Below are 27,041 nucleotides of genomic sequence, written 5' to 3'. Positions count from 1 at the left end.
AACACTTTGCCTATGAAAACTAATCGAATTTGTGTGTGAAGTCAAAATGAAATCCTCTTTGCTCTCGAGCCAATTCCAGGACCCACCCATTCCTCGATTTCTAGACATGGCCACAGCAGCAGCAGCAACAATTTCAAATTAATTAATAAAATTTTTGCTTTTAAACAAACAAACAAACAACAAACTGCAAATAGAGACCCTGAGAAAAGTCTTGGCCCCGTACGGAATTTTGGTCAAGAAGTTGCGTGTGCCAAGGCGGCACGGCACGGCACGTGTGTGTGTGATGTCCATTCCTGAAACATTCACCCTCAGCCCTCAAGCCTCGTCCTGGGAAGACATGCCAGAAGACTGGTTGAAAGCCAAACCAAATAGCAAATACTTCAATAAACGAAATTAAATATTTGTGCATGGAATGAAACATTTTCCTCGGGACACAGCGAGGGCGATGTCGAGGGATTGAAAATTGAAAAAGAATCGAACATTTTATGCCTCGAATCGACAACAAATTAAATAATTGCTGCAAAAAGTTTCCCATCTGCAAATATTTCAACAAATGAACGCAAATATACCCACCTACCACTATTGTTTTCCACGCTTTTTCAATTATTGTCTGAACTTTTGGCCAAACATTGTCTTATTGGAGATTTTCTATGCATTTTAATATATACATACATAAATATGTACATTTTGTGGTATTCGCTCCGAATCCACACTCTCTTCTTGCTTCCCAATCTCGGTTGGTAGCTGTCAAATATTTTGTTTGGAAAATTGTTTAACTTTTGACAACAACTAGTACTGAACTCTTTCCTCACTCAAGTGTTCGACGCTCATTAGATGTTAATTGGGCAATTGTAAGCCGCACCGAAAGGTGGATCTGCCGAAGTCCCTGCCTCGGGCCCACAGAAAACACCTTACTGATGTCTGCCCCCTGGCAAAAGTCAACAGCGGGAAACGGGCAACAGGCAGCATCAGCGACCACTCGGCTTTGAATGAAACTAATTAGGCGCAAACTTAATTAATATTTGATGAATTATTTGACCTTTTGTCTGATAACCATGGCTGCTCGAAAGAAGAGTAAAAAAAAAGTACCGAGGTCCCATTCCCAAAAATTCTGGAAGTGACCCTGACAACCGACCGCCGACCCAAAAGACAGACAAATAAAGAAAACTTTTTAAGGATTTTTCTAAAATTGTGCTTCATTTGGCCAAGAAGAGAGGCCATGATAAGCTTGTCGCTAGGCAGGATGGGGCTACCACCAAAAGGACAAAAATAATGCCTATGGCTGGGGTGTGAGGAGTGGGAAGTGCGCCATGGTGCAATTCAAATCATAAAACGGTAAGGTGAGACGAGGCGCAAAAGTTTTTCTAATGTTTATTGGTGAAACTTTTGAATTTTTTTTACAACTTTTACAAAAAGTTTTCCTCTTAATTCTCTTCGTCTGTCTGATGCCCTGTTGTTGCCTAGGCCCCTGGTCTCCTGGTCATTTTAAAGTTTAAATTATACTCAGAGAAAGATAGAGATAAAAAGAATGCGAACAGAAGGAGAGACCATGGGGTCTGAGTGCCTGGAATTCAGAGATTGTCAGCACATTAGGCCTAAAAGGACGGAGAAGCCTTACTTCGAATTAAACTTTTATCGCATCAATTCCAAGACTTTTTCCAGCGCTTGCGTTGCCATTGGCAAAGTTTCATTGTTGACGAATTTCAGATATTAATTCGTTTATTCAAATTTGTCCGAGTCCGACTTCGAGTCCGAGTCGCAGATAACGCACAGCACACTTACCTGAAAGAAACAAAGAGAGAATACAAAATAAATTAAAATTACTTGGCTATTCATAAGGATCATCATAGAGCCCCACATCCCAGAATCCCGAAATCGTATTGTAGTAAGTTTATTATGCTCTGATAGCTCTGCAAAATGATGTCAGTACCTGCTATTGCTTTGCTCTTCTACAATCTATTTCTGTATATGCTGGCATGGCACATCGGGAGAATAGAAGAGGGTAAGTGCCACATTTCCAAACTCACAATGAAATAATGTCTGGAACGCAACCCATTTCCAGATCCACCCGACAATCAGCACAGCCTCTTGCACCTCATACCGATAGTTGGGAAATTTATTGCTAACGAGCAGCCACTGATGAAATTTATGATGGATGACCCATTCAGTGAGTTCGGGGACAGGTTTTGGATCACAAATCTGGGGATAAACCTACTGCTACTGATGCCAGCTGTCTTCCAGGTAAGATCTTTTAAGATCTGTGCTTGAAATTCTATTCAAAGACTCCCCAATTTATAGCCCCGCGAACTCAGAACCAGGCTAGTGATAGTTCCAGTGATTTTAATTTGGAATTTGTTCGTCTTCCAGCGGGTTCTGGTGTATATTTTGATGACCGCTTGGGCACTCTGGCAGGGACAGATGGGCCACGAGGTCTTTCAGTTTATCTTTTGCGGCCTGGCGATGAGCACCCTTCACATGGCTCTCATCTGTAGGTCTATATGTTTCTTAGTCGAAGAAGAAATCTGTAGCAAGTCCTGACCTTTGCTCAAAATGATGCCGTCACAGTCCATGGCGCCTTTAAGTGGGTCCCCGTCCGCCCTTCCGACATCCGTCCCCGTCTTAGTTTTGCTACAAATACTGGGCCATCGGTTCAACTAATAAATATCCCAGAGAAAACACACATATAGAGGTTTCCCCTGTACAGCACAGTCCGTGTCTGTGACACAGATACTCGCACGAGCATGGACAAATGAATCGCAGCTGAGCTGTCCAGGGCATAGGCAGGCCAGGGGCTGGGGAATGGGAAAGTAAAACCATTAAATATTTGCGGTTAAACGCACCAAAAACAAACCGCAAAAGTAAATCATATCCAGAGTAGACATCGGACATACCAAGGAATTTCCTCTGCTCCACTCTTGTACGCAAAAATATTAGATTAGAAATTAGGATAGCCAAGGCCATGGACAAGGATAGGGGCTGGGAATCGGAAACGGAATGGGAATGGGCAGGCAGCAGACCATAGCGCCATTTACTAGAACATGGTGGGGGGGTAGAAACACGAGCAGGAAACCAGTTACCCAACGGCCTGCCAAAAATTCCAAATGGTCCATGGACGAGATGCATAAATCATTGGAGCTGACATTTCACCATTTCATTTGTATATGTGTATGCTAAAGGTTGCCCAGGAGACCAAAGTAGAGGGGTTGCAAGATTTTCCACCGTATTCGTGAGGGTAAAGAATTTTGTTTAAGAGATTTGTCGATTACCTCAAACTGAATGAGTTGAATTGGAAGAGCTTTACCGGACAGAGAGGAAGAGCTGAGCGCCATCGCCATCTGTGAATGCTTATGTTTGTGTGTGCAGAAGCAACACATAAAAACCTGAAAATTTTTCACACAAAAACAAAGAACGGGCTCTTTTGATTTTGAATGTAATGGGGATGGAATGTAATAGGAAGTAAATCTTAAGATCTTCAAGGCAATGTTCTGGGCAGGGAGTTGATAAATCTTTCGGCTGTTCAGTATTTATTATGGAATTAGTATGCTTTACAATAAATAAATAATAAATAAATATAAATAAATAATAAAACAAATAAATAAAATTCAATTTTAAAATTATTGTTAAATTTAATTATTGTTTTCCCTCTCAACTGTATTTCTTTAAACCAAGTACGTATTGTCTTGAAGATCTTAATATTTAAGATTCTTCCTATTTCCCGCCATGTAATTTGAAATTCTATATCGAAAATAAATACTTTTAATACTTTTTTCCGACTTTTTACTTTCAACCAATCAAAATTCAAAATCACACAGGGCTCTCTGTTTGCTAAAAACTGAGCCACATAAATCATTTTGCAGTTGAATGCGAACGACGCTGACGAACATCCGAGCAAAGTGGAGGAGGATGCGGGACTCGACTCGAATTGACTGTTGCCCTTGCCCTGGGCATATGACTGTGTATCGTTACTAAAAGTCATTCGCCAGCAGAAGAATGATAGTGGGATTGGTTTTAGCTGATGCAGAGTCAGCTACACAGACTGGTGTGTGCTTGTATCTTGTATTCGTATCCTACTCGTAAGTGGGTCAGTCGAGTTAAATACTGGCTAAACTGTTTGGGTTTGGCAGTGTTGGCTAACGAATCAATTGAGACTAAGCAATGATACAGTTGGCAGGACTAGCTGTCAGCTGATTATTATACAATTTCATAGTTTTTTTTTGAGCATTTCAGTAACTCTTAAAGCAAAATGTCGCTGTGGAAACTACTACGAATCTGTGGCTCCAGCCGCTCCAACGCACGATCAGTGGCGTCTCTAGGCAAGTCAAAGTACGACTACGATTTGGTGGTGCTGGGCGGCGGCTCGGCGGGACTTGCCTGTGCCAAGGAGGCCTTGGACAGTGGCGCCCGAGTGCTCTGCTTCGACTACGTAAAACCCACTCCCGCGGGCACCAAGTGGGGCCTGGGCGGCACCTGCGTGAATGTGGGCTGCATTCCCAAGAAGCTGATGCATCAGGCCTCTCTGCTGGGCGAGGCGGTTCACGAGGCGGTGGCCTACGGCTGGAATGTGAACGACCAGAACATCAAGCCCGACTGGAAGAAGCTGGTTAATTCCGTGCAGAGCCACATCAAGTCCGTAAATTGGGTGACGCGCGTGGACCTGCGCGACAAGAAGGTGGAGTACGTCAACTCAATGGGCGCCTTTGTCGATCCCCACACCATCGAGTACTGCGTCAAGGGCGGCCCCAAGCAGCGAGTGTCCTCCGAGTATGTTGTGGTGGCGGTGGGTGGACGTCCGCGCTATCCACCTATCCTGGGAGCCACTGAGTTCGGCATCACCAGCGACGACATCTTCAGCTACGACAAGGAGCCCGGTCGCACCCTCGTAGTGGGTGCTGGCTATGTGGGTCTCGAGTCCGCCTGTTTTCTCAAGGGCCTAGGCTACGATACCACGGTGATGGTCCGCTCGATAGTGCTGCGCGGCTTCGACCGTCAGATGTCCGAGCTGCTGGAGGCCATGATGTCTGAGCGCGGCGTCAAGTTCCTCCACACAACGATCCCCAGCTTGGTGGAGCGCCAGGGGGACGGGCGACTGCTGGTGAAGTACCGTAACACGACGACTGAGAAGGAGGACAGTGACACCTTTGACACCGTTCTCTGGGCTATTGGGCGCAAGGGTCTGATCGAGGACCTCAACCTGCCGGCAGCCGGGGTGCAGACCAAAAACGACAAGATCGTGGTGGATGCCACTGAGGCCACCAACGTGCCACACATTTTTGCCGTGGGCGACATCATATACGGCCGTCCGGAGCTCAGCCCGGTGGCTATTCTGTCGGGCCGCCTACTCGCCCGCCGTCTCTTTGCCGGCTCCAAGCAGCTAATGGACTACGCGGATGTGGCCACTACAGTATTCACGCCGCTGGAGTACTCCTGCGTGGGCATGTCCGAAGAGATGGCCATACAGATGCACGGCCAGGACAACATCGAGGTATTCCACGGCTACTACAAGCCCACAGAGTTCTTTATACCACAAAAGAGCGTGCGCCATTGCTACCTAAAGGCTGTAGCCGAGATCACCGGCGACCAGAGGATCCTTGGGCTACACTATATTGGACCTGTGGCTGGAGAGGTCATACAGGGCTTTGCGGCGGCCCTGAAGTCAGGTCTCACCGTGAAGACCCTGCTGAATACGGTGGGCATTCACCCGACGACTGCCGAGGAGTTTACGCGCCTCTCGATTACCAAACGCTCGGGTCGGGATCCCAAGCCATCCTCCTGCTGCAGTTAGCTGGATGGTGCCAAATAGTATATTAAAAAGAGTTCAATAAACAAGATAACCAAAACCTCTAGATAACTTTCAGGGACTGGACTGGCTCTCTCTGCCACGACATCATTACACATGGCTGTCAGGGCGGGTTTGGAGTGTAGAGTGTGGAGTGCGGAGTGCGAGTCAGAGTGCGTGCACCCCGTAGGGCTTTGGGTCCTGGCCATGTCAACGGAACACATGCTCTGGGTTGGCTCCGGTCAGGACCCGCACTGGGGAGCAGTCACTGCCACAAAAAGCGGACTCAGAGTGACAATTTTGCGCAAAAAGAAGACTAATTGTCTGGCACTTGACTGGCACACTTCACGCACTGCTTGAGGAGACACCCATAAGGCCCAGGGCACCACCAGTCGTGGACTGCATCTCTACTCTCCCTCCCTGTCCTTTCTGGTGGACAGCACCCGCAACACACACGTTCTGCTGGTTTGACGCTTCAATATAAATAACATCCCCGATAAGCGGAAAGAGTCGGACAATTTTGGAGACGGCGCGGAGTGGCTGGCTGGCAATTCTCAGGGCGTTTGCATTTTTGACATATGAAGTTTTAATTTATGAAGTTCTGCCCGAAAAAAAAGCTCAGCTCTGTGCTACTTTTGGAGGTGGTCTCCCATATCCGAGTCGCATCTTTGACCCAAAATGGCACCATAAACTGTGCCACAAACACAAACACACGCTAGAAAACACTTTCCATGGCTGCTCGTGGCAAGGGATCTCCTCGGTATAGAAAAAATTTTGATTAATGTTTACTTCCGATTTGCATAAATCTTGCTTTAGCATTTTTTTTTTTTTTTTGTTTGGGGCAAATTTCGACTCTTCTCCTTTCGGCCTCTTTCTTTCGTTCGTTGCTTTGTTATAAATTATTTTTTTATTGCAGCATCCACCTCATCTCGTCCAAGGACGAAGGACGAGCGTATGGTCGTCCCCGGTTAAAATGTTTGCCTCGGCGTTATTTATTAGTTTGTTTGTGCCGGTCATCAGGAGTGGCCACCGTGTGGCCAGGTGGCAGCTCTCGTATCCAGGTCAAGGCGCCATTTGCAGAGCATTGCAGTACAGTCTCCAGCACTTCAGTTCTCCAGCCATAACTTTTCGATTAGCTTTGCCAACTCATTTAACAAATGGTCTTGCTGGCTGACAGTAAGAAAATATAACATATTCTATACCCAAGAAAAAGGAGAGCTGCGCCTGCACTCGTGCTCGTAGTTTCCATTGCAACACCTTGGAATCATAAATTGTGACCTGACCGCCCCGAGATCTAGCACCAGCATCAGCTTCAGCTGCAGGACAAGCAACTGGAGAAGCACTGAAGAAGGGCACGAGTGAGTGGCCAGTGAAAGTTTTGTTAGTCCGAAAGTTCGGCTGTAAGTTAAAGCACCCGCGGGTAATTCGATAAAGCGTAAAATTTTGCACTTAAACTATTTTCATCTTCTGTTGCACCCCAGCAGCCATCGCTCCCCCATTCTCCCATCGCTCTGGCATTTGGCAATTGCATTGTTGCTCCCATTATTGTTCTCCGGTTTTTCGGTTCTTGTCAGCTTGACCTGTTCCGTAGAACAGAATAGCTGGAGAAATGTCTTGAATTACAATACACTGCAAGTGCGGAAAGTTTTCTCTCTGATTGCGTGTCCAAGTGGCTGGGCCCCGGGTCGTTGCTCACTTTGTGGCCAACTGCCACACAGCTTGATTGAGTGCTCTCGAGTGCGAAACTGTACAGGAAATGTTTTGCGAACTGAAGCTCTCAAGCTGAGACATTGGCCAGTTAATCGGATGCGATATGGAAAACAAATTTCGTTTCGGGACAATGGCAGTGGTGAGCCGTTCCTCCGTTGTTGCACACAAATTGCTCACAAAATTGTGCAATCAGCTCCAGAACAAAAGCGTATTCTTCTCCCGCTGTGCCAATAGACTAGAGTAAATTAAGAATCTCATTTAAATTAATCCTCATTAAGGGCACTTGGGACTGGCCGCTCTTCCCTCATCGACTGGATTCTCTTTCCTTCCCTTTCTGCCGTTGTCATTCTCATCAACGCATTACAAACAATTCCACTTAAGGCACGCAGCCACAGCAGTTTGTGGTTTGTTGCATGGTGGCATTGCACATACTTTCATACCTTCGACATCGAGGGTCCCAGCAGAAGCTTAAGTCTTGTTTAGCAATTTCGAATTTTTAAATCCTATTAAATTTTGCAATCACCAATCGATTTGTTTGACTTGGCCAGAACCTTTGCCAGGGACAGACTCTGGCAGACTCTTGGGGTGCTCGGACTGGGAATCGGACACGTTCCACACATTGGCTAAGTCAAAGGGCTTTCAATGATTCAATAGTTTAATTTCGAATTTCCATGCAAATAAACAAATATCCATTAGATACAGATACGTATGGGAGGTGGCTTTGAATGGAGCACACATCGCACAAGATAGCACAGGAACAGGAACAGGAATGGCTTTCTATTTAGTTTAGTTATTAAATGTATCCATTTCCATTTACCAAATTATACGAGTACCACAATTGTTGTTCCGTCCGTCTGGCTGTCTGTCTGTCTGTCTGACTGTCGGTCAGTCCTGTTTGCCATTGTTGGTTTCTGCTCCTGCTCAGATCTAACTTTATCTGCACTTATACGAGCGTGTATCTCCATCTGCATCTGCAATCTGTGTATGCCTCTTGCATATGTAATTACATAAAAGTTGGTAATGTGTTGATTATTTGATGTATTTATGTAATTTCCAAGGCTCTTCCTTCAATTGCAATTATTTAATTACATTTGCAGCTTTAACGTGCCACTAGCAGTGGCAGTGGCCATCTGTCTATTGTATTTTGCGGTCAGTTTGTCATTCTTCTTCTCCGGAGTTGCAAAAAAAAACCCCAAAAACTTCAAAGTCAAAGCGTGGCAAAGGCACTTCTGCTTCTGTTGATTGCATTACATGTCATGATTGAGGTGGCTGTTCTGACTCTATCTGACGTCAGACAGACACTTGATGATAATTCTATATGAAATTTTCATTCAATTAACAGAGTTATTCAAATGAAAATTGCTTGTCTTGTCGATGACTGTGGACATTAATTGATTACTTTCGACCATTCGGCGTCGATAGTTTCCTTATCTTAGATGCAGATTTTCTGAGCAGATTTCAGATTGAAAGCGTCATTGCTCCATTGCTTGTGCGTCTATTAACGCATGGAAACCACAAAAGTTGCCAGTTTTCTTTTCAAGTGCACTTCACCGGGTGTTTAAATCGTGTGTGGCGTAATTTAATTTCATAAAAGCAATTGTACTTGCTGCTTCTTCTCCTCCCGCCTTGCCACAAAGTTTGCTCGCATTCACAGAATGACAAAACGATGTGGTGGCCAGGAGGAATGTGGCAAGGACTCAACTTGCAGCGAGAGCGTCCGTTGCAGGGATGGCCGCGTGACTGGGAGCCAGGGTTATCGCTTGCTCGTGCTTGGGCGGGCTCCCATCTCTGGGAGCAGGACGAGAGTATTTATTTTGTTTTTTAATGCCAACGCCAAGGGCCGCCAGACGCGGCAAACAGAGTGGGGACAGAGAACGGACAGAAGACAGCAGAGACAGATGGGGAAGTATTTTCATTGTCTTGTTTGCCAGCGACGAGCTCCGAGCTGCGAGTTGCGAGCTACAAGAGTCGAGAGTCGCATATTTGACATTGGAATTGTGTGCGCTCTGATAGCGTGCCAACCAAAACATCACAAATGGCTGGCAACTCTGGCAAGCCGGCCGGCAAACACACACACACAGAGATACAATCGCGACACATAATTGCGAGTGTTTACTTTGTGTGTGCGTTGATTTCTCTCTTCTTTTTGTCAATTTTGTGTGTGTGTGTGTGTGTGTGTGTGTGTGTGTGTCGAGTCAACACACACGGTGGCGTATGTGCAACGTGTGGTAAATACAACTTGCCCGAGGCAGTGCAGTGCAGTGCAGTGCCAGATGGAAGAGGGAAACACTCACACGTACTGGATACAGGAGAGGGAAACAGAGACACATCATTTATGCACAAACGTTGCCAACTTTGCTTACAACAAATGCTGCAACAAAGTTGCAAGTCGCGACTAGCGACTGTGCCTTTTGCCCATTAGCCAGCATTGCCAGTTCTGTGGAGTGGAGTGGAAATCGGTGGCAAGGCAGAGATACGGATGCGGCACACATGCGAACGAGTGTGCAACAATGCCATGGAATTCTAGTAACAAAAGTAGACGCAGAGACAAAAAGAATTCGCGTTTTAAGCATTTTCAAATTAAATTAAAAATGGCACCAACAAAACTTGAAAACCACAAGATAAAGCAGCAAAAAAAAGGTTCCAGCAAAGAGGGAAAGCAGAGATTGGGATAGAGCAGAGTAGAGAAGAGTAGAGAAAAATCCAACCAGCGAGGCAGCAGCAGACAAAAAGCCTTGAAAACGGGAATGAAAATGGGAATAGAGAAGGAAAAGGAAAAGCCGCCTTTGAAGTTTTTCTGATGCTTGAGCACTTTTAGTTCCTTTTGATTATTTGAAGAGGCGACTTGGGCGGTTGGCTTTCGTGTTGTTTGGCGACAGCTCTACAGGAGGAGGATCAGGATTGCTTGGTGCCTAGACAAAAGCCACATAAAAGTTGCACTCTCAAGTTGTTGGTTGGGAAAAAGGTTTCTGATGAAATATGGATACAGCCATCAGCCGCTCCGTGATTCCCGATTAAAGCAATCTTAACCTTTATCAATAATTCACATACATACGTAATTCCTTTCTTTTGTGCAACACTTTATTGTTCGTGCAACACAAATGAATGCGAAGAGAGGGCAGGGTACCCGCAACCAGCAACGAAATCTCATCATTGGGGCACGTGTCAGTGATTCAGTGGAAAGTCATATTCGGCAGGGAACAATGAGGGAACAGCAGAAGAAGGAGCGCCATGCATCTCCAATTATTCTTTATGTCTATCAATACTGATGATCTCTCCCTCCCCCAATAATATTCTAAATTTGTTGTTGGTTGCATTTCCCTTTGACTTTGGTTTGGTTTTGTGTGCTGTTGCTGCTTCTGGTTACACTTTTCCAAGCGGAAAATTTGTCATTGTAGCCATTGCGTTTATTAATTAATTTGGCCGACCGACTGCATGTCTGCCTCTCTGTCTGCACTGTCCGTGCGGACAATAAAATATTTGCACATGAGTGAAATTGAATAGTTGCTTGGCTGTTTTGGCTGCAATTCTACATAATTTGCCATTGCCATGGCATCGCATCGTACACTGAATCATGCATGGCGGGGTCGAGGCAACTCGCCGAGGCGTATGAAAGAGAGTATGAGAGGTTTTTAGGCCAGAATGAGCAGTGACCGCATCACCGCCCAGCCACCCAGCCGCCCAGCCGGCCAGCCACCCATTTACCCTTCACCCGTCCACCCATCGGTTATGCATAATTTAATAAATTCTAAAGATAGAAAGAGCTCTAATTGAATGTCTTGTCCTGTCTGTTCTCTCCTGTCGCCTGTTCGTTTGGGCCTATCCGTAAGTCAACAACCTATTAAGTCGCACTCCTGCCAACTGTAGACAATGATTCCTGTTGTCATGTCATCAGAACTTGCTCCATACATCTGGGAAAATTATTTTCTGCCTTTGCTTTTTCCTCTGTTCTTTTTTTTTCATTTTGAGACAACCACAAAACCGAGCAAAAAAATGCCATCAAACAGTCTAAAAAAGTTCTGCACTGGAATGTGTCCCACACACTTTTTTTCACTCCTTCTTTCTCATAGCAAACAAGCCTTTTGTTATATGAGAAGCCTCGTCCTGGTGCTGGTCCTGGGCATGGGCCCAGACACATGGTAAACATGTCAAATTGACGGCCTGCGAAGTGAAAGCGAAGTCAGCCCCGTCAGTCAGTCCCTCCAATGGCCAGCCACGCCCATGGGCTCTCCCCCAGTGTCTGCTTTCCATTTTTTTAACCCATTTTTCGCTCCTCCCACTGCCGCTGTCGTTGCCGTCTCTGCCTTTGTCTTTCGAGGTGTGAATTATTAAAAGCCACAGAGCACAAAGTCTAAATTAGCAGGAAGCAGCAGCCCCAGCAGTAGCCCCAGCTGCCCCAGAAGAATGGAATCAGTGGCAGAAGCAACAGCACCAGCCGCACGAGCACCATAAGAGGCGAATCGGTGGCATTGCATGTGTGCTGCCAGGATGCTCTTGCATTGTTTCACTTTCAGCAAATGCAATCATCATCATCATCATTCTTAGCATCCTTATGATTATGATTATCATTGTCATAGGCTGCCTGCCCCACAGCGCCACCCCTCCGACGGCAAGTGGCACATTCTGCGGCGTCTCCATGTCCTCTCTCGCCTGTCACTCATTCGCATAAACAGTTAATTATGCATAATATGCATTTTGCTGTCATGTTGTGCAATTTTTACCACCCACTGTGTGGGGTACCGGCAGGAGCGTCGTCTGCCCCGCCCTGAATTTTTATTAGTCGCCAGCGCTTTTCACCCCTTCTTACATTGCTGCTGTGTCGAGCAGAGCGGTAATGTTTTTAATGCCTTCATTTGTGTGGGTGCGATTGTGACTATCTGTGTGAGTATCTGCTTATCTATGGCTTTATTTGTGTGCGTTGCGGTGCGTTGGGTAATTGGCAGCCGGTAATTTAATGCATCGTCAGGAGGATGAAGGGTTGCAACAGAAGCAACATCGCCAGGGGATGCAGAAGCAGGAGCACCATTAACTGGATGGATAGTTGAAGGAGCTGCTGGCTTAGTTGGAGGCAAGCAACAAAGCACCGAACAGAGCACCGAATCGTCGGTGGAAAACGTATGGTGTGCCGATAGCTTAAGGGGGATAGTCGAACCAGCAAAAAACCCCTTAAATTACATTATCCCCTCGCCCATTGACCACTGGCCGTAGCAAGTGCCGCAACGTATACAGTGGAAATAAAATAAAAGAGAACAAAAGAGAGAGGAGCAGCAAAGCGATTTGCATAGCGAGCGAAAGAGTGGTTCGAGCGGTCGGTTAGCATAAAATTCACTTTAGCATTTCCGATGGCTGGGCTATTTTTGCGTGGATCGCGTTTAAACTAGTGCCACAAACTGCTGCTGACAATTATTACATCCGCAGGACATTCCCAGTCTGCTCCGCCTCCTCTGACAGAAAGTGAGACGGAAAGAGGAAGCGGGAGCACACCCACACACACATGCATATGCACAGAGCGGAAGTCGAAGAATGGCAGGGTGTGGAGAGGAGAGGACACGCCAGAACACGGACACTCCCCCGAAAACGAACAGAATGCAGTAGGAAAAAATAAGCAAACGAGTAATGCAACGAGCAAATTAAAAAGGAAGAGGAAACGCATAAAAAATGGCGACGATTGAATTTAAATGTCCGGCTACTTGAGCCAGAATTCGAGCGTGGTGTCCGTCCTCATCCCCCCACAAGTGCCTTCGTGTGTGAGTTAATTTCCTTTATTCTCCCACCGTGCTTCATCCCGCCAGTGTGCATTTGAGTAAGTCACGGGTGGAGGACGTTTATTTGGTTGCTTCTGGTCAGTTTCGTTCGTCTGCCATTACGTGAAAGTAGGCTGTTAATATGCATGACCGTGTGCCTCAAGTGGGATCCGAATATGCTCCTTTTACTAAGCTGACTTACTCTCTCTGTCTCTCTCCGTCTCTCTGCACAAAAGACAAAGACCAGTGACAGTGTGCCTTTGAGTGAAACAAAACTTGGGTAGCCCTGATTTCTCTTTAAAGTTTCCTTTACGTTCTGCTCCTTTCTCTACCCCAATTAGAAGTATGTCAAAGTAAACATTGAAACTCGCATATAAAGCGCCTGAAAATGCCAATTCCACTTCCACCTTCTACTGTGATGCTGGGGCCAATCAAGCAGCAGTTCCTGAAACAAGCCCCATCCTTTGGCCTCTCTCCCCCATTCAGGCGATTCATTAAGTGTTGAAAAGTTTTGTTTTTGGTCAGTTCTCGTTTCGGTATTTCGGTGTTTTCCTTTTTCTCCAGTACCCGGTTCTGTTTTCCCTTTTGCTGGGCGCCAAACAATTTGCATACATCGAGGAGCAGCAGCACAAGTTTCCGCTCGCATGAAAAGCCAATGAAAGCCAAAGAGCGATGCTTGAATGGATCGCACATGGAGCTCAGCTCAACCTTGCAGCTCAAAGTGGGGACAATGCCACAGCACAACGGACAACGTACAACATACTGCGGACAGCGGACAGTGTGTGTGTGCGTCTGTGTCCATTGTGTGACTGACTGAAGAGACATTGAATTAAATTTATTTGAAAACGCCAAGCAAAGTCTCCAAAAACTAAAGTTTCATAGAACACTCTGGCCTCTGCCAGCCTGATTTTCCCCCTTAGCCAAAGGCAAAAGTTGGGCCAGAGCTTTGGCTTTTAGCTTCTCCAGCTTCCAGCTCTATCCACAGCCACATCTCGTGTTATTCCTCATGTTCTGTTGTTGCATGAATATTTGGATATTTTACGCTTCTCTCAGTTGCAGCTTTCTGTTTTTACTGTTGCATATTTGCTGCTCTTTCCACTTCCCTACCCGCTCCCGTTCCTGTTTCGGATGATGTTGCTGCTGCTGCCGGACTCTGCCCGAAATTAACTTTGACAATTTTAATTAAATTTTTTGGCCATTTTGGTTTTGCAGCTACATAATCAAGAAATTTTAGCCAGGCCAGGCCATACCAGAGATACATAGCTCTAAATTTTCCCACTGAGATATTAATTCTAGAGTCTGCACCAAGCGAAAATATTTTGCAAAAGAAGTTCTCATTGGGATAATGGGATGCAGAGAAGATGTCATATAAACGAAGTGGTTTTCAGTTAGCACACAAGTATCTCGCAAGGAAAGGGGCTGTCCATGTCCAGGGGTTGGCATGGTGACCCCGATTCGATGAAAGACTCACTCCAGTCTTCCTACTACTCCTTTAAAATCTAATTAACTCACTCTCAATCGTCAGAGATCCTTAGGAGCTGCATAATGCGTATCTGGAAAAAAGAGGAAAATTCCCATTCTTTCCATTCTTATTTCCATAATCAGCTCAGCGAACGACAGTAAGCATGGAAGAGAGAGCGAGAGAGAGAGAGGGAGAGTGAGAGTGCTCCTTGCTAGATGTAATTTCATTACTTGGTCTATGTGAGAAGCCAATGAGACAAAGGCGTAGACGGGGCGGGGCATGAGCCAGCGCATGGGTTGGGGCAAGCCGCAAGGCCTCTGCAATCCAGAGAGAGAGAGAAAACGGAAATAAAATAAAAAATATGTTGCATAATTTTGAGCTTTGTTCCGACTTAGTACCTTTCCACACACACACATCTGCCAGCAGGCAGATCCTGGAGATCCTTTTGCGTCAACTTAACAGCGTAGAAAATATCCAAGGCAACAATAAGAACAATAGTTCCCCAGGGAGGTCCCTGGCAAAAAGGCAGCTCCCACACACATACACAGATCCACGCATGCAAATCCTTTTTGGCTGACGGCAGATGCTGCTGCTTCTCATCCTGCCGCTGCTGCTCCTGTTGCTGCCTTCTTTTTTATTTCCTTTCCTTTTTGTATTCCAACATTTTTATTTTATTTTCACGACGCCTTTTGTGAGCGTCTTTTGGCCTCTGCACGAGCCACGCCTTAGCGCCTGCCTTTTTCAATTTTTATATCCCCCCTCAAACGCAAACACACACACACCCACCCACAATGTAGTATGAATGTGAACAAATGGATACAATTTTTACATATTTTTTCTTACCTTTAAAAAATAAATTTCTCGACATTCTTCCGTTAGCTTTATTTTTGTAGCCGCTAACTTGAAACGGAATTCAAATGTATATTTAAATGCGAGTGGGTGAAAGATAGAGCGCACGTGGGAAGAGGAGCCTTCACACATGAACACACGCTCCTATGCAGGAAGGAGCTGGAGGAGCAGCAGCAGCACCCAAAGGCGGAGCAAACTGCTAGGCAGACGGCACGGGCCCAGACAAAGAAAAGGCAAATGGCGGCAGGAAGAAGAGACAATCAGTAAAGCAACATCTCATTCGTGGTTCCCTCTCTCTTTCTCCCTCTCTGTCTCTATGTGTCTCTCGGTCTATCACTATCTTTTTCCCACCCTCTTGCGAGTTGAGGATATTCTTTTTCTGTATGCAAATCGCATCTGTGTGGTTCCTGCCACTGGCACTGCCACTCCTCCCCGTGGCAGCACTAGGGGTGCATATGAATACATCTTCAACGATATTTCGCATGTAAAAGTGAGCAAAATAAAACCTACATGAGCGGCCAACGAAATTGAACAAGCATGAAAGCTATAGTTGACATTCTCTGTCCACGATACCTGTAACTCGTGGCGACAGTCTGGCTTTATTTCGCCAAAAGATCCATTGAAAAATAGTGACGAATGTTGCTCGGAAGGACATCATCTGTGAGGACTGTACGGGAATCTATAGTAGCCCATGCAATCACAAGCACATCCAATCATCACAGTTCTGCCATCAACTGCTTCAGGTCCTGCCTTCCGGTGGCATTATCATTGATAAGTAATGTGCGGCATGAGGCTTTTCAAAACAATAGAGGAAAATATGTAAATTGCATCCAAAAGGAGAAGCTCTTCTTGTGTCTGTACTCTCCAACGCCTCTACTCTTCTGTTAAGGTCCTTTATGTATTGAGAGCGGTGGGCTGGGCGTATGTGTAATATGATTATCATAACGTCTCTCCAGTTTCCAGTCGTTTGCTGCATGGTTTCTTGAATTTATTGTACGACGAAGTATTTCCTCCAAGCAGCCAGGAAACCCATTGCCACCAGACCGAGACCGAGACCAAAACATGAAACTCCAGCATCAGTCGCAGTCCCATTCTCAGTATTTTCTATGGTTTTTCCGGATGTTTTCTTTCGTTCGTTCTTGAGTCGCTTTCTTTTTGTCTTCAGCTGCATTATTGATCAAATATTTGCAAGCATTTTCTCGTATTTTCTTTTAATATGTAATGGTCCAGAGTGTGGGACAGAGCAAGCCGAAGCCGAAGCCGTCGAAGCCCCCGGAATCCAGCAGCTGCATTCATGCTGTGGCGTTAAAAGCCTTTTTCTTTCGCCGACTCCTTTGGATATGTACTGTATGCGATGGAATCTTATAATTTATTTGCTTATTCATATGGGAACACGTAACTCGGATATGCAACAAGTGAGCGCAGGACACTGCAGTTAAGGAGCAACTAAGGATAACAATAAATTTATATTCGTTGGCTTACCTTCTGGACAATCAATTTCATTGTACATTTAATCAATACCATCAATACGGGATGAAATCGATGAGCCACTGTGTAAGGGAGCACAAAATGATGGCAAATTCGTTTTTTTGTATCGTTTATCGCTTAGAAAGTTTTCACCAATTTCAGGAGGTTAAGAATTATGAAATGAACCCGGGTTTTAGGTGCATTTTCGCATAAAACTGTTTTGCTTGGGTTGTCGACTGTTCGTTATTTTTGATTTGTGATTGCAGGCTTCTGCTGTTGTTGTGGCGAAATGGTAATTGAAGGATTTTCTGGTACTCGTATTTCTGTTTTGGGGGCAGGGCACGAGCTCTGCCTTTGATGGTTGATTAGTTTATTGGCAATATTCGATTTAGGCAATCGATTGCCGGTTGATGGCACGGCAAATTATCTGGCTCTGGCTTCTATCTAACTGGTTCTACCAAACACCCCTACATCCACACACACACACATACACACACACACACACATGGCATCCGCCCTCTGTTTGTTTATTAATTTGAATTTTGGGCAAATATACGCGATTCGATGCGCCGTCGGCTATTTTGGCAGAGTGTTTTGGTATTGTTTTAGTTTTCAAGTATTTTCCCATGCCCCATTCCTCAAGCCAAGGAGTGCTAGAATTTATGGCTGCCTTAGTGCCTGCGGCAGCCTCTATTCTATAACCGCGAAGCGATTTATTTAGTGTTGGATTCGGTTGCCTGTGCGTGAATTTAATTCACACTTGTGTGTGGCACTATCTCCGCAATGGATTGCGTATACGCACCGGGGCTGAAAATGTACCCAATAGAGCTGGCAGGCAGGAAATGAAATCTCACATGACACTCTCAGTGACTTTTGGAAAACATAAAAGTCGATTGTGGGCATCATATGTAAAAGGATACAGCTGGAGGCCGATCATAATTTTCATGACTGACACTCTGGTGCCAGGACCAGAAAGTCTTACCGACTGTGAGTAGGGTCAGCAGCCGAGGAAGTGACATTTTTTGGCCAACTTGTTACACACGCACTCTGACATACACACACACACCATCATTCGGTATGTTGGCGCCAAAACTGGATAATTTGCGTTTTATTTGCCCACTTTTGAACACTAGCGCTGAAACTAGGATTGAATTGAGTTTTTTTCACGGGTTTTTCGTAAATTGGCGAGCCGCGCTGGTTGGAAATGTTCGCCAAACTGCAGTTAGGGCAGCAAACAAAAATTAATGCAAAATTGCATACACACGATCCGACTACGACAACGAAAACGACAACGAGAACGTGAACGACGACGTGAACGATGATGAGACCGATGATGCCGAGTAACAGTAGCAGGAGCAGGCACAGGAGCAGCGGCAGAAACAGCAGCTCATTGTTGCGCCTGCCACATTGAATGCGTTGCGTTTTATGGCGGCGTTAGCCAGATGCGACGATGCGACTACCGGCCGCATTTTCCAGCTCCGGCTTTCAATACACACACACATACACACACACACGCACACATGCACATAGATATACAAACACACACTAGTGCACTCTCCAACAGTCGCACACACTCAGACACAGTCAGACAGAGAGAGAGTCGTCGGGAGATGAGCAACAGTCGGAGCTAGCAGCGACTGAACGAGCGACCTTAACTTCCGTATTGCTCTCGTCGTGTCGTCGTTGTCGTGGTCGTTGACGGGGCCGTTGCCTCTCCACTTGCCTCCAAATTTGGCTAGCAGCTGTGCTTTCAACAATAAAAGTTATGCAAAAGCCGAAATAACGGCGCAGCACCTAAAAGTATGCAGCACGAATGTAACAGCCGCAACGGCAGTGGCAGTGCCAGCAGCATCGGCACTCACTTCGCTGCCAATGGTGACTGTGACTGCGACGTCAACGGCGACGCCGACTGCAGCTATAACTTCAATGTCTGCGTCGCAGCAGCCATTAATGAGCAGCAGCAGCAAATGGAGTAAATCTCTCACATTGTTGCATACTGAGGGAGGGCTTCCTCTATGGAGAGCTTTCACTGTTAGGTGCTCACTTCCCCTACACCAACAACATCAACGTTTAAGAGGGGACCACCACGACCGTCTGTTAAGTAACAGAGGTACAAAGCTTTAAGCTGTTGGTGAAACCCGAAAGCTTTGTGTGTTAGCTATCTAGATCTAGGGACGTGATGGACATACTCTTGCTCAACAGAATTTTGACTGTACAGAGAACTGTAAGCTAAAGTAACACGACTCCGATGAGAATCAGATGCATCTTTCATTGCACAGCATTTTGATATAGGGAGACCATTAACATCCCTTTAACAGCCCCAAAGCTTCCTGTAACATATGCGAGGTCCCAACAGTTCCATAACATAATACCTGCCATTCGGTTCCCCTGAAGGGGTAGCACTGTGGGCTAACATTATCTAATCACCCCTCACTGATGGAGGGGTAGATAATGAAACTTGACGAAACTTCTGCAAAGTAACATCAGATGATAGAGGGGTAGTAAAAGAGAGAGTATAGAAAGAAAGAGAGCAGTGCAGAGGCAAAAATTCTGTTAGGGGTAGAAAACTGTTAGTACGCTTTCCCAGTTTCTCACAGTTTTCAATGTTGAAAATTAATACAGGCAGAGGAATTTCAGCAACTGTCGGGGACTATTTATCAAGTGAATTATAAGTCTAGATTATAAATTATCCCCAATAAAATGTCAAAATTCCAAGTTAACTGTCCACTTCTCTGGACAAGAACTGTAAAACTGTTTTTCAGGCTTTTATGGCTTAGCTTTTTCAACAACAACAGAACTAGTGGCATGAGAGCTTTGCCATGTGAGCCGGGCCGAGCCCCTTCCCTATGCCTCTCGCTTGCAACTATCATAAAATGTTCGTTTTATAGCTGAAACTTGCACCATAAACTGCACTATAATGAAATGTTCCTGAGGGGCCAGACTGCGTTAGAGGAGGGATCTCTCAGGGAGAATCCACTACAGTTTGGGGTTACCTGTTCATCAGTGGGTCAGAAGCTTACTTTCTGCATTCGTAGCACTTTTATTTTCCGTCGTCAGCTCCCTTATTTGCCGGCACTCGCTCGCCTCTTTTATGATATTCATGACTCTCAGCCTTAGGAGTCTTGCGTAGCGTCTCTTCGCAGGTTGTGGCCGTGTGTGAGCATCTCACGTATAAATATTTTATGACGTCCTTCAGTCATTTACTTTTATTGCAAAATTTGCTCACTCAACGTTTATGATGATCATTTTAAGCCATTTTTATGGGCAGATGCTGCTGCTGTTGCATGAATCACAGTCGGCGGGGCCCAAAAACACCCGGTTTGCCTGTGTCCATGCAAGGAATACCCCCAAGCCCCTTGCCATGCGAGCTTCCGTCCGCCAAAGTTGCTAAATATTTGTCTACCTTCGGCTCTGTTTCCGCCACTCCTGTTCCTGCCACTTGGCTACTATGCTGCTTTTTATATAAATGGCAGCTCATTAAATTGCTGGCATCGTTTTCAGCTGCCAAAAGCGTAAATTGGCCAGCGGAATGTCTGTGTGTCTGTCTGTGTATAGTCTAGAGATGGGTGCGGATGAGGCCAAACCACCTGCTCTCGCACTCATCTTTGAGAGGGAACCCTGTGTGACTCCATTCAAGGGTGTTCTGCTGCCCACTTAAACTACTTCGGGCGAAAAATTCTAATTTGGAGACAACTTCTCACGTCGTTTAACCTGCTGACCACGTAATGAGCAATGGACAACTTTCGCACCAGCACGTGCCCCGTGACCATGCCCTGCCGTGACTGTCCGTAACTGTGTCAACTGCAGTAGTAATGTAACCATGCAGCAGTCCAACAGTCCAACAGTCCAGCAGTCCACCATTCCCACAGTTCGGGGTTTAAAAACTATGCTAAAGTTTTGTTGGAGGCTTTTGGGCCGGAACTCGACTTAACGCTCGATTGCTTTGCCTTAAGCACTTTCAACTCTTTCAAGCTCTCAATATTTTAGTGGGTCTCGAGTGCAGGCTACACTCCACTCTCCGCTCTCGTCCCTTCCTTGGAAGAATGGCTTGCAAAAAGTGCACTTCATTTGATTTAAATTGATACGAAGTCAGTTTGAATTTCATTTGCAAAATGGAATGCCCAAAACAGGGACGGACATGGGAGCTGTCCCCAGTTATAAGTTATAATGGCCTGACCACAATTTCCCACTCGACAATGGCCAAAAGACATGCTCAAGTGCTCGCTTGGGCAGCAGTTGAAAGGAAAATTTTGTCATCTCAATGCAGATTGAAAACTCACTTTGTGCAAGGGTCTCCCTTTCCTCTCTTCCTACGAGATATATGTATGTGTGTTTGTGTGTGTTTTTGTGGCATACTTGAGATTACCAAATTACAGTTGCACAACATTCAAGGCATACACTTAGGCGCACTTAGGGCCAAAAGTCGCTTTCGTGTTATCAATAACCATCTATGGCGATGTCGATTGCTTAGTGGGGGAAACTTTTTCATGGCGTGCACTTTGGCTTGCCATTCAGACTAGCGCCTTAAAGGCGGCTGCACTTTTTGTCTATTACCCGTCCTGAGTGCATCAAACTGTCATTTTGTTTGCCGGATTCCTCCAAGTAGTATGCGGGCGTAGTAGGTGGTCAAACGGCTGTGCTCCAATAAACTTTGCCGAGTCTCGCCATAGCACAAACGCTGACACAGGTATGGTTGGATGACTGCATGATTGGAGATTGCCTTTCCCGAAGTTTTGGGGAAACTTTAACAAAAAGAAATCGTGGGTTTTGCTTCCAATTCAATTTTTCAGCCAACTTTCTCTCTCTCTCCCTGCGAAAATCTCTACAATAATCCAAAATTGACTAACCAAATAGAAATCAAATACAATAGCATGACAAAACGTAGGAAAACAAGTGAGAGAGAGAGAGAGAGAGTGCGGGCGGGAGGGCGTGTGTGTCCTTCGTTGCAGGGCAATGCGAATGCAATGAAGCGTTCATTTATCCCATGTTATTCAATTGGACATTTGCGAAAAATTAAACACACAGTCTGCAGTCCTCTCGATCCGCAAAACAAATTCAAAATCTACTCGGACCCCAAACTTGGAACGAGCACTCCAACTTTGACCCACACCCACAGCTGTAGTATTAACAACAATTGCAATTGCAGGACAGGCTATGTAGGATGTTACTGCGGAATCCACATCGCTACCCCCACAAAACACAGTCCATTGCACACACATCGACAATGACAAGTACATGGGCATAATAAAGTCTTGGAATTTATTTTTATGTGCATATAATAGAGGGCTGCACCCTCGCAAGCTGGGAGGCAGGGCGGTAGAGCTCCCTCCCCCAAAACATACACACACACGCCCAATCATGCAGGCCAGCGGACCCCCAGGAGACGCATTTCATCTGACAATGCGCAACATTTTACGAGGCCAGGAAAAACAGCCCTACAGGAACCAGCCCACAGGAGCTGGCACCAGGCAATGACTTCACCTCGTGTCCAATCCAATCCGTTGCTCTGTCCAGACCAAGAGTCCGCAACGAATTTTCGAATTTAGCCAATATTTGCGTAGTCATTGGGAGATTATCCTAATTGAGAATCTCGGCGTTAAGCTTGGAGGGGTTGCCGCTGCCCTCTGCAAAGGGCTGGCACTGGGGTTGATGCCCCCATGACAGGGGCTGTCCTTAAGACAGTGTACCCAAATAGATGGATATATAGATGTCTCTGTCACGGGGTCGGGACGGCTCTGGGTAGATGAAGCGGAAGCATGAAATTGTCGCAATCTAAAGTAGAGTACACTGGTAGAAACCGGGGTAAAAGTGCAAGTAAAATGCTCTTGGTTCAGCAAACTATCGTCTGAGTTTTTCCACTCCCACAGGAAGACCAAATGAAGCACAAACAAGGCCCTATCTTGACCAATTTCTCCCCTCTGCCCTACCCGCCCGCGTCTTAGTATCTGCTGTCACAATTCATTACGAGCTCTCAATTCGAGGCAAAAGAAAACATAAATAAACTTTTTGTTTTAGATTTCGTGACAAATGTACGGAAATGGCATTTTCCATCAACTGTGAGACCCAAACCCGACCCCTAAACCCATTCCTGCCCTGCTGCGTGCGGAATTGTCACTGGAAAGAAAATATTTACACAGGCGAAAGGTCTCGGAGACCCTCGGAGCTCGGGCGTACAAGTGTACGAGCTACACTCCCACCAACACAGGAAGCCGTCCGTCGAAGCCAAAAAGGATTACTTATCGCATATTTTGACATAAGTTAAGTTCATCAGTGAAATACGAGAGTCAATTGTTCCGTTCGGAGGGAGGTGGGGTGCTTAAACCAATGTCCAGACTGCCAGACAGCCGGACAGACAGAGGTCCGACATCGTCTGTCTACTCGTTCGTGTGATGGGTCAATTGTGATAAGCCGAATGTCCGAATGGCCACCCCTGGACGGCGACTGCTGCTTTGTTCTAGGCCCTGCCACTTCTGGGCCTGCGTTTATTTGCATTCGGCTTTGTTTCTGTTTGCAGTGAAATCGAGGCAGGACGAACAGAGCAGGACGACTGTAAAATTGGCAAATATCTATCGAACAATTGACAGTTTAGGGCGGAAAGCCTCGGCAAAAAGCCCCTTTGCTATTGATGGACGACAGAACCACATTCTGGACATATGGAAAGGCCGAACCCAGTCCGAATGTGAGCAAGGAATAATGCCAAGATTTGGCAAAATAAAAAAGGATTTAATTCCCAGCTTATTTTTAGTCTTTATTTTTAGGTCTTCGCAACGAATAAAAAGGGTTTCCCACCCTACAATGCCTTTGTTAGCGTCTGCCCAAATATCCAATTGGTATATTTGGCATTTCAATGGATCCCAGTGATTTTTATGTATGGCGAATAAAACTTTCGTAATGGGAAGAATTAGAAAAGATATCGAATAACCCTCAGCTAATTTTTTCTAATCTAACTTACTCAGTGGGACAATAATCAAAATAAAGCAAGCAAATCTGGTTTCTCACCGACCAGATTATGATAATTTTTCCCACATAAATGGAACACAAACTCTAATATTTACAATTGTAGAACTAGGTTTCTGAAATTACGAAAGTGAAATTAATTATATACACAATTTTAATGCAATGCTTTAAGCCAAAACAACATCTGGCCACCAGGCACGAGTTTAGTTAGCTACCAGCATCTTGCGTGCTTTTATGCCGATACCATTGGGGGCAAGGCAAAACTATGTTGCCACGGGCCATACACAAGTCCAAACACAAAGAACTCCTTCGACCTCGAGTCCCGCTGGGACTCCAGACACAGACACCAACAACGACGGTGACTGGCGACTGCCACTGCCGCTCATTCTACTCATCCACAGTTGCGCCTGGTTGTAAAGATATAAAATCAGACAACTGCAACAACAGAACTACAAGGGGCTCCCGAAGGAAGCAGTGCAGAGCAGGGCAGGATAGCACGACAGCAAGACAGGCAGTTGTTGTGTCCTCGTCTTCGAAATGTGTGTGTGTGTGTGTGTTGTCAGCTGCAGCGGCGATTTGTAGCGCCACAAGGATAATCGCACTTTTAATCGTGATTTAAGTTTATGGCGCTGGGTGCTCGTTTAGTTTCCTGTTACTTGTGCTACAACAACGATGCATCTCCTTGCAGCGTCTGAGCATTTTTTTCAATTCCTTTCTCATGGCTTCATCAGCCTCAGCGTCAGCAGAAGGCGGGAGGCTGGCGGAGCAGGACTAGAAGCCTGACTGCTTGTTAAGTTTCCCGCTTTCATTTTTATATTTTTAATGATTTTTATTGCATAACTGGCGGCGTCTCCTCGACCTCACCCAATAAGGCCCGGCATGGCCCGGCACGGCACGACCCCGGCCAGGCAATTGCACTTTGCCACATTTTATGGCCAGTCCCAAAGAAGGAAGGAAGCCAACAATGGAGCTAAAAAAAAGCCATAGTCGTGATTTGTTGTTACTGCTCGTTGAGCCAAGCAAATGACAAATGCAGAGCAGGGACAGACATGATAAGCGCTGCAGGAGGAGCCTTAAGGATATAAGTGGAGTGAAAGTAGACCAGGAAGATATCAAAAAGCTCTGGAAACAGATTTCGTTTATATCCCTAGTTCTGCCTGTAATCCGTGAACGATTGATTTCAGGATCCATAACTTCACAGGATTTTATTTCGATTGAATACCCTGCTATTTGTGAATGCTTTGTGTTGACTCAATCGTTAGGATTGACATATCACTTTGTGTCTACACTAATTCCTAACCCAATTTAAAGCCCTCGATGCAGGATGCACCCACATAAATCTGATTACCGCATTACCCCTTACCAAGCGATCCTTCGTGTAATTTGTTGCTTAGCAAACTCTCATTTAACTTTAGAGCCTTTCCGCCACTGTACCTTCCGCTGGTTCGTTTACTTTTGCAAATTATAAGCACTCACATAAATTTCACTTACTGCCGCAGTCGCAGCCGAACCAGTGGGTGCCAAACCATGTTTGGCCAGAGACAGGGGAGTCTCTGAGCTATGAGCACCTTTTCATGAGACGTAATTAGAAGGGAAATCAGAGAAAGGAGAAGGAAAGAGGCCACTGGTTCTACTGGCTACCAACTTAAGATGATGAGAGAGCAGTACCATGGAGCAGGCCAGGCAGGTGAAGGGGAATTGGCCACTTGAAATGCAAATTGCGTGCAAATTATGGCAAGCTGGCAGCCAACCGGGCAGGTGAGCAAGTTTCCTGCTCTCTTTTTTCCCCTCTGTTGTTTTCCTGATTCATTGCGGAAGAGGAAATATTACTTAGGAGACGGAAAGTTGTTTTTTTAATTGCTGGAGTTTTAATTCAATTTCCGGCTATGCATTTTATGCATCTTCTTGCACAAGAAGAATCCTGCGGAGCATTCACCCTACTGTTTATGGTTGACCTCTCCCATATAGTATTACTTCCCACACTTACCGTTATTATGAGTTAAAAAAGCGTTCTCTGCTTCCGAAGACGATGATCCTTGATGCTCATTATTGGCATTCGACGAAGAGGATGAGTTAGAGAAGTCGTAGGGATGGCTTAGACTATTACTTCCCCCAGCAGTAGTTGCAGCCAGGGCCTTGAACAGGTGAGCAGTACGTTGCTGCTGGGTCTGCTGCTGCTGTTGTTGCTGTTGCTGTTGCTGCTGTTGCTGTTGGGGTGGTATGTAGGGATTGTTGTAGATGTTACGAGTGTCATTCGATGGTTGCAGGTTAAATTGTTGCTGCTGCTGAAGCGTGTTATTGGCACTCAGACCATTCACCGTAAAATGCCGCGATTTGGCTGAAAAAAAGAGCAGTTGGAAAATATGCTAAAAATTGAAGCTAACCTTTCGAAGTTTGAGAAAAGAATTTAAAAAAAGACAAAAAAAAACCTGTTCTTGTCATGACAGTTGCCACCCACTACTCCCCAATCCTCAATCCACCCGTCGACCAATTCTCCTTACGCCTAATTGCATGCATTGAAATATGCAAATGAGCCCAAGGGGCATGTGGCATGAGGCATGTGTGTGTGTCTTCGGTTGCTTCAATTAAAGCATTTTCGCTGCTGTGCTCGAAAAGGTTTGGGGTTTCCCCCATTTCATCCGCTCACAGTAGCCGCCTATTGTTGCTTTTCTCATATGAATTATGCATGGTACTGACAACTCGATGGGTATGCTGCCGAAGCTCTTGATACCCTTGCATTTTCATTGATTTTACAATACCTAATGAATATAGTCTTCCGATTTGGAATGACTGTCTGATATATGATGAAACTCAAACAGGGACAGGGACTGTTAATACTTTTATTCAGTGATACTTTCTTCTCTGTCAAAGTCGTAATACTCTCTTCAAGGGTATCTTCCGTACCTCACGCTCTCCTTAAGTTTTGCGGAAATAATGTTGACGCGGAAGCTGTGATAATGAAGCAGGCAAAAAGCAAAATGTCACCTCTCTCCGCTCCCCTGCCCGAAAAAATTATGCTAACCCTTTCAATTTTCCACAAGCAGCCCGCCCGGAAAAGTTGCTCCTTTCCGAGAAC

General features: G+C 45.6%; 3 protein-coding genes across 3 annotated transcripts in view; 2 read left to right on the top strand and 1 right to left on the bottom strand.

Annotated features, from left to right (window-relative positions):
- Positions 1-1,851: 1,851 nt before the first annotated feature.
- On the top strand, positions 1,852-2,698 carry LOC117579604. Its single transcript, XM_034265539.1, has 3 exons — positions 1,852-2,002; positions 2,063-2,241; positions 2,299-2,698. The coding sequence occupies exons 1-3, from the start codon at positions 1,918-1,920 to the stop codon at positions 2,536-2,538; spliced, it is 504 nt and encodes a 167-aa protein (XP_034121430.1). The 5' UTR covers positions 1,852-1,917; the 3' UTR covers positions 2,539-2,698.
- A 1,528-nt stretch (positions 2,699-4,226) lies between these two features.
- Positions 4,227-5,814, top strand: LOC117579979 (thioredoxin reductase 2, mitochondrial). Its single transcript, XM_034266158.1, has one exon. The coding sequence runs from the start codon at positions 4,244-4,246 to the stop codon at positions 5,780-5,782; it is 1,539 nt and encodes a 512-aa protein (XP_034122049.1). The 5' UTR covers positions 4,227-4,243; the 3' UTR covers positions 5,783-5,814.
- Positions 5,815-25,935: 20,121 nt separating this feature from the next.
- The window catches only part of LOC117580440 (putative uncharacterized protein DDB_G0282129), a 56,959-nt gene continuing 55,853 nt past the window's right edge, over positions 25,936-27,041 (bottom strand). The window contains exon 4 of the mRNA XM_034266996.1: positions 25,936-26,303. Coding sequence (XP_034122887.1) covers positions 25,936-26,303 — 368 coding nt within the window. The remainder of the gene's footprint in view (positions 26,304-27,041) is intronic.

Source organism: Drosophila guanche, unplaced genomic scaffold, assembly GCF_900245975.1.
Source record: "Drosophila guanche unplaced genomic scaffold, DGUA_6, whole genome shotgun sequence".
Taxonomy (NCBI): domain Eukaryota; kingdom Metazoa; phylum Arthropoda; class Insecta; order Diptera; family Drosophilidae; genus Drosophila; species Drosophila guanche.
This window is presented reverse-complemented; position numbering and strand designations above follow the sequence as displayed.